General features: G+C 45.6%; 1 protein-coding gene across 1 annotated transcript; it reads right to left on the bottom strand.

Annotated features, from left to right (window-relative positions):
• Positions 1-290: 290 nt before the first annotated feature.
• LOC308138700 (transmembrane protein 121) lies at positions 291-1,241 on the bottom strand (the record flags this gene model as incomplete). Its single annotated transcript, XM_080507916.1, has 1 exon — positions 291-1,241. One exon carries the CDS (start codon positions 1,239-1,241, stop codon positions 291-293), a length of 951 nt encoding a protein of 316 aa, XP_080364042.1.
• Between the last annotated feature and the right edge of the window lie 6,419 nt (positions 1,242-7,660).

The raw sequence follows: 7,660 nt of genomic DNA, 5'->3' as shown, positions 1-7,660 counted from the left end.
TAGAAAAAATACACAGTCAACAGGATTTACTGGGAGGGCGGGGAATGCTTTCGCAAAGTCACAAGTGATGTTGTATGTTGCACCATGATGGCTTTGGATACAGCAGCGCTCGCAGCATCCTCACAGAGCGTCTGCAATGTTCTGTGTACCATCAGAGGAGATCATGATCTCCTGTGTGTTTACATGCCCTGAAAGGTGTTGAACACTGCGCCCTGCCAGGGTTTGTTTTTTTTTCTTTCTTTTCTATATATATATATATTGACAGTTCAAGGATTCACTTTGGCATTCTGTCATGTGTGTTCGCAGGTTGTCACCTCAGGGAGGGGAGTCTGGTCCTGCATGACCACTTGAGGAGGGGTGGGGGCCGGGCGAGCGTGAGCCACTGAGTTTTTCTGCAGCTCAACTCCGAAGGCAGGCGGAGCGTTCTGCAACTGTCTCCTGTACTGCACAAAGCTGCAGGTCTTTAGGATGATAGCCAATATGTTCTTCCCTATCAGGATCCCTGAAACCCTGGCGTCCCGGTACAGGATCATGTTGCCCCCGCGGATGAACAGCGTGATGACATTGATGGTCACCAGGCTGAGGATGGGGTAGAGGAGCATCTTGTGGGGGACGATGTTGATGCCCTGCATGCTGATCTCACTCAGGGACACGCAGGGCAACACCAGCAGCAGGATGTAGCAGTAGAAGAACATCAGGCCCTCCGCCCACAGGGGGAGCCCTTTCTTTTGAGGCTCCCACAGGTTGGCCTGGATGTCCAGGATGTCGAGCAAATCCACCACCACCCAGAAGAGGCGGTTGCGTATCTCCTCGCGCTTCTTGAAGGCGCGAACATACTCCATGTGGTCGATCGCGACCAGCACCACGAACAGCACCGGGATGCAGATAGACAGCAGCAGTGTCAATGCTTTCCGTGCCAGAGCGTCCAAGCTCTTCCTGTCAGCCTTGTAGTTCTGATACACAAAGTAGACTTTGATCTCCAGCACGAAGATGTAAAGGAACCACAAGATCATGGCGTAGCCCCGTTTAGCTGTTCGCACCTCAGCGCCCACCCACACTGCCACGTAGCGTAAGACAATTAAGAAGCAGATGTCTCCCACCATCACCATGATGCAGATGCCAATCTTGCGGGGGCCGTGGTTCTGCTCCACCAGGTAGGCATCAATCAGTGCCATGCTGCTCATGATCAGAATGGTGGACAGGCACACGTGGGGCTTGTTGGTGGGGGGTGGAGGTACCATGCTTGCCTGGGGGAGCGAAGGAGGTGGTGGAGGAGGAGGAGGAGGAGGAGGAGGAGGAGGAGGAAGAGATGTCGTGTTAAAGAGGGAGTGCAGAGGGTTTGGAGTTTGGAGGCAGATCAGCTAGACAGCGGTGTTCCCGTCCATTGCTTCTGCCATGGCCACAATCCAGGAAGCATTAATAGGATTCACACAGATCACTTCAATCAATCTCCGCTTGTGCCCAAGCCACCTGGTGGGTAGACAGTACCCCTCATTTAGTGAATTGTGTCCACTGGCAAATGGTCTGTAAATATATAGCTTCACTTGTCTTAAAAATTAATAAATATCTGGTTGTGCCTACCTTTTTACACCCAAATAATAATTTATTGAGCACAACAGTTTAATCAGCAAGTTACAGTGTCTGTGATTAAGAGAGAGAGAGAGAGAGAGAGAGACACAAAACAGCTCCTGCAATGTGCTCTCATTACAGACTCGCTCTCAACACCCTTGTTTTCATACAAGCTTAAGCCTCAGCGATAAAAATCCAGCTGAATACTCACTTGTGTCCCTCTTTGTACTTTATCCTAATGACTGGCAGCGAGCGATCATCCATGAGACTGCACTGACAGATCACAAAGCCCATCTGTAATCCACAGGAGAAGAGAGGAGAAAACGCACCAGATCTTCTCCGTCTCTAACATAAATCCATCAGTCAAGGAAAGGTTTTTTATTCTGCCTCTCTCTTTTTTTTTTCTTTTTAGGGGGAAGAGAAATCCCAGAATATCGTCATAATCCACTTACCACTCAGACTGAATCAGGAGGAGGCATCTTAATGATCACAAAGACATGTCTCAGTTCCTGCAACTAAAAATAGAGATTATTTCGAGATGTGCTCAGATAAAAAAGCTTTAAAACCCAGATTCCGGAAAGAAAAAGTGATGAAGGAAAAAAAAAGACATCTCTGCAGGAAATCTTGCTTAAAAAAGAATTTCCTCTGCAGAAGTTTTCCCCTCCATCATCCAGCATCCAGGAGGGAAAATGTAGTCTGTTTTCCCTTTGCAAGTTTCAGGAGAAGAAGGGTTGTATTGGATCTTTCAAATGCAGCGTGACTCTCCCTGTCCGTCTCCACTCAGCTGTTTGCATGTGTGTTTCATGTGTTTTCCCGTGTGTATGTGGGAGCGTGTGCAGGCTCCAGCTGTCTTCACGCTTCGTTGTCGCTGGAAAAATGCTGCCCTCCTGGCACGATCCTGGCTGCTGCTGCACCGTTTTCTGTCTCCAGCTAAAGCAGCTTTTTTTTTTTTTTTTGCTTCCTTTCTTTCTGTTTTTCTTTCCTTTTCTTTTTTTGCCAGGGACACCGGGATCAACAGCGCCAGTGGATTCCCCTGTCTGCACTCAGCATGCTCTGCCAGCACCACCAGCGCTGTGATACTCCACTGCCGCCTGCCTCTGTGCATCTGCCTCTGTGCGCTCCTCTCCTCAGCCTCAGCACCTCTCTGCGAAGTCAGAGATGCTCCTCTGGTGTGTTCACACACACTCCTGAGATCTCTCTCTCTCTCTCTCTCTCTCTGTCTCTCTCTCTCTCTCTCTCTCTCTCTCTCTCTCTCTCTCTCTCTCTCTCCCTCTCTCCGTCTTGCTGTTACACTCCCCTTCCTTCTCCCTCTCCTGCTCAAGTAAAGGCACTGGCTGTGTGGAGGTGACGCTCAGCAGACCACAGCTGCAACGAGAGGGAAAGAGAAAAGATGTAAAGAGAGAGATAGAGAGAGAGAGAGAGAGCGAGAGAGAGAGAGAGAGAGAGAGAGAGAGAGAGAGACAGAGAGAGAGAGAGAGAGAGAGAAAAGAGGGGTGGGGTGGTAAATGGGGGGAAAGGGGTGGGTGGTGCGTTTTGAAGCTTAGCTGAATGAACAACTTCTCTCTCACCCTCTTATTATTTTTTCCCTCTCTATCTCTCCCTCACTTCTCTCTCCCTCCTTCTCACATTGTGTCTTGTGCTGATATCCTATTTTCCCGGGCTGCCTCTCTTTGGGCTCCCAGAGAAGAAAGCCCCAGCTTCCTCCTCCTTGTTCTCTGAGAAGCCCATTACAGTGCCACGCAGCTATTTCTTTCAAGTTTGGAGGCAGCGGAGACGAAAAGTGATCCGGAGCGGAGAAGATGCCTGTCTACTGTGGGACACAGAAAGCCAAGGTTCTGTTGTCTGCAGTCTGGGGAGCACAGGGGGAGGAGGTGACGAGGGAGGGAGGGAGAGAAAGCATGCAGTGGCTGCTCCTGACAGAGAGCCTTTCTATTGATCTACTGACAGAGCAGTGAATCAGGAGACTGTGGCAGGGCCACAGACCAAAAGAGATAAAGGGGGTAAAAGAGGAGAAATCGTGAGGTACAGATGTGGAAGAGAGTAAATGAGAGAAAAAAACCAAAAAAAAAAAACAGATGAGATGGTTTAGTGACATGATGAGAAAAGAGAAAAAGGAGAGCAGGAGATGCACAGCGTCGGACTAAATGTCAAGGGAACAGTTTTATCCTCTGAGATGTAATAATGCCTGGCTCGTAGGTAATATGTATGCAATAAATAAATAAATAAATAAAAGTAAAGGTAAGATGAGGTTGGTGTGTTTGCTTTGCCATGCAGTATGCTAACACCACCATCTCTGTTTATCCAGCTGGGCCAATTAGGGCTAATCCTTCCTCAGAGGAACCAAACTGCTTTCATTACTACAGTATGAAGCAATTTATTGCTCACTTCATGAATTCCAGTCATTGAATAGTCAAAAGTGATGGGTTTCTATGCTGCGTAGCTGCACTTTTCATCTGTCCAATGACGACAAACATAATTGCAATCAATCATGCTGCTGATCTTTTCCTCTCTGTTTTTTGTGAATGGACGTGGTTGTCGACGTACCAGCTGTGGATCAGCTGGGGGGCTGCCTCCATGGCCATGATGACTACCATCATGCCTCTATCATGTCAGCATGTAGAAAGTCAAACAAGTCAATCTGGCTGGAACTGCCTTTCAGCTGCTTTCATATCGACCACTTCCTTTGGATTTATCCTCCACATTTGTGCCATGAAGCATTGTGCTTTCACAACTTAACAAAAAACACCCAAACATTCATTACAAAAAACACTCATCTTCAATTTAATACCAACTGATGCAATACATTCAACAGATTGTTGGAAAGGTGGCCGGGTGGTTGGGAAATCGCTGGGTAATGAAAGGTATGAGGTCTGATTCCCCCAACAGGCCGGGGCCATGTTGACACCCATGTGCCTTGAGATGTAAACTGATGCTTCTTTCCAGTTGCCAAAGGGTTTGTGATTCTGATCCTTTATTTTATTTTAATAAATTCTGCACATGTGAGCACCAATAATGTTTCACTTTTCCTGAACATATCAACCTTTCAAGTCCTTTTTATTGTTTTTCGAAGGACCTTTACGAATTTATTTGAATTGGCCAGTGCTTTGTATCATGGTACTTTATTGCGTAACTTGTGAAAAGCCTATATGACTTTGTGTCTTTGGTTTGAGAGATACACAACATTATTTGGTTGTTTAATAGAATCTTCTCATTTATTGACACTATTAGAATTAAAAGTCACACTCGATACTCTCTGTACTTCAAGTATCCTTTCAGAATCTCAACACTGGTGTCCTGTCCTTTTGAAATGAAAATATGGTCTACTACAGTGTTACCTGTGCAAATCACACAGAACAGCACTACTGACCAGCGCCATACTTATAAAACCCGTCATTCCAGGTTAAGAATTCTGAAGGTGGGGAAGCTTTGTTGAAAGGCTATATGAACTCATACCCATTCACTCAAAGTCATTCAGAGTAACAGCATTAGCCTGAATTGTGAACGAATGGATGTCTCCTCTGCACCATGATCTTTATAGTTTTCACCCCCCCCCCCCACCCCCCCCCCTAAAAATAGATTGATATACTACCTCTTTTATCTTGTTATTCCTCCCACGTCCCATCTACTATTCTATAATTTATAACTTCATTTACATGCCTCTTGTGATGTACAAGAGTCAGGGGCTTTGTTAACCTCTCCATTAAAAAAGGGCATTTTACCTGCATTTGGACTTTGAATCCTATCTGCTGAATATCTTCATTTGTACATGCTCAGCATTTCCCTACTTTGTCTCTTCTCTCCATGTTTATAATTCATGAGCTGAGAGGGAATCACATCAGTGTCCATTGGGGTATTGTCTCCTTTAGATGAAGCTGATTTATGCACATTTTTATGTGTGTTTTACAGTCCACTGGTGTCAAAGTTCTCACTCCTGATTAATGTAATTATCCCAGTATACTAACACATTGCTATAATTTATGATTTATTAGATTCCAGGGTTTTCTTTGTCCCCTCGTGCCCTCTCTCTCTCTCTCTTTCCCTGTCCTTCGTCCATCATTCTCAGCTCAGCCCCCTACAGAGGAGCGTCCTTGACACTTGGATGGGGACGCTGCATCACTGTTCAGCTCCAGGCAGGCTAAACACACAACAGATCCCAGGCGATAAAACACTGGCCACACTCTCCATTGTAACATCATCTTGCATCAGCATCTACAGCAGACAATCAGAGGGTTTCATAACAAGGAAATCTGAGCCTTCTGAGCTGCAGTTAGATAAAACGTTCAGTTCGATCTCCTTGCCTTTGAATGTGGTATTTGCCATCATGCAAATATTTGAGTGTGCTTTTATCAGAAGCACAACACACTCCATTTCCAGAAATGTTCCCTTGACAACCGAGCGCAGCAGCTTGAGAAACATCTTTTTTCATCATTGAGATATAAGAAGAATTCAGCACTGCAAGCTGCACCTTGAACTCAGCCTAAATACAATGCGTTTTCAGAACAGGGTAGCTTAAGTAAAAAATAAATATCCTTGACTATTGCAATGACAAAAATTGGGCTTTCTGCAACAATGAGAAGCTAATAATTCTCCACTCTCACAGTTCCATCCAGTTTATCGCTCATCTTCTAAATATGTCCCTCCTTTATTGTCAAATTCTTTGTATTTTTGTAAGACATCAAATGTCTACCAATATTTCATCAATAGAGCCCAGCCTGTCTACTTGATGAGCTTTTTTTCCCCCTGTAGAATATTTAAAGACAGTTATTTCTTTCTGACACCTTCCACATTTATTACCTCAGCGTTCCCCCGAGCGGCACCAAGAGGAGATATTATTGTGCACCTAAGTGCTGCAGGTATAGTGGCGTAATTACAAGCTTGCTGAATGAATAGGCTGATTTGATTTGTGTTGTGTTTCGACTGCTGATGATTTCCTTAAAAAGTCAAGAGTGGAGGATGATTTATTTGTCTGTGCTATGCCTTGAGAAATCCAAATAGAAACACCTGCCAATTAGAATTATACCGACATGCATCGCTGTGTTTTTACCAAACGAATGTAGGTAAAATGTTTATTTCATTGTTTGGTAATTTGTTGTCATTGCAAGCTTCAAGAAGTGAATCAAGTTGGGGTGTTCGCAGTGTTCGCAATGTTCGACATTCCAGGTGTCGCTCGTGGTGGTGGTGGTGGTGGTGGTGGTGGTGGTGGTGGTGGGGGGGGGGGGGGGGGGGGGGGGTGCACAGACATGAATTAATCAGTTTGGTTTGGCAGCTGGGATTCAGTGTCAGCAAGTTGTGAAAAGATTGGGGTAATTTACATCACCAAAGACAATTTGTACATGAAGCATAACAGTGGAAATAGGACACATAAATCACATTAGCTGTAACCCTGAGTCGGCCATCGATTACCTGCAGGAAAACAAATGGGAGCGTTCAGGCTTCCCGTCCTTAAACATCCCCATCAGAGAACTAACCACTAAAGTCGGGGATCATGGAGTGGATGGGCTAAGCAGCTCCCGGTGGGGCAATTAAATCAGAGGAGTGGGTGTTGCGAGGGGGGGGGGGGGGGGGGGGTATGGTGGCTCCTCACTGTCCGTTAGGCATTGACACAGAGGTCACTTCAAGCCCTGCAAGCACTGATATTTAGCGGCTGTTAACAAGGAAGGCATAGCAGCGCATGCAGGCGCCCTGGCTATATTTGTCGTGGCATCAGGTCTGAACTATGACAAAGGAGAGTAGACTGTTGTTTCAAAGGATTGATGACTACAAAGCAGACCTGAATCTAACAGTATTTGCATCTGATTGATCTTACTCAGAGCCCACTGTGGGTGGGCTGTGCAACCGAGAGGAAGAGAGTGAATAATTGCCATATTATTACCACAATAATGAAATCACAGAGACAAACTTTGGTGCAGATGTATGTGTTCTTAAACTTTGACTTAACAAACCTCTGCACTTCAACACTTTGCCATGAAGGAGAGTAAACACTGAGAGTCAGTGTAGTTTTTGAGTCTCTCAAAAGGAATGAGTTCAGCACTATTTCTGAAGTTCTGAATTACAGCGAGCGATGGAGCTTATCGTCACCGCTCATGGGCAT

Source organism: Blennius ocellaris, assembly GCF_963422515.1.
Source record: "Blennius ocellaris genome assembly, chromosome: 13".
In the NCBI taxonomy this organism is placed as follows: Eukaryota; Metazoa; Chordata; class Actinopteri; order Blenniiformes; family Blenniidae; genus Blennius; species Blennius ocellaris.
This window is presented reverse-complemented; position numbering and strand designations above follow the sequence as displayed.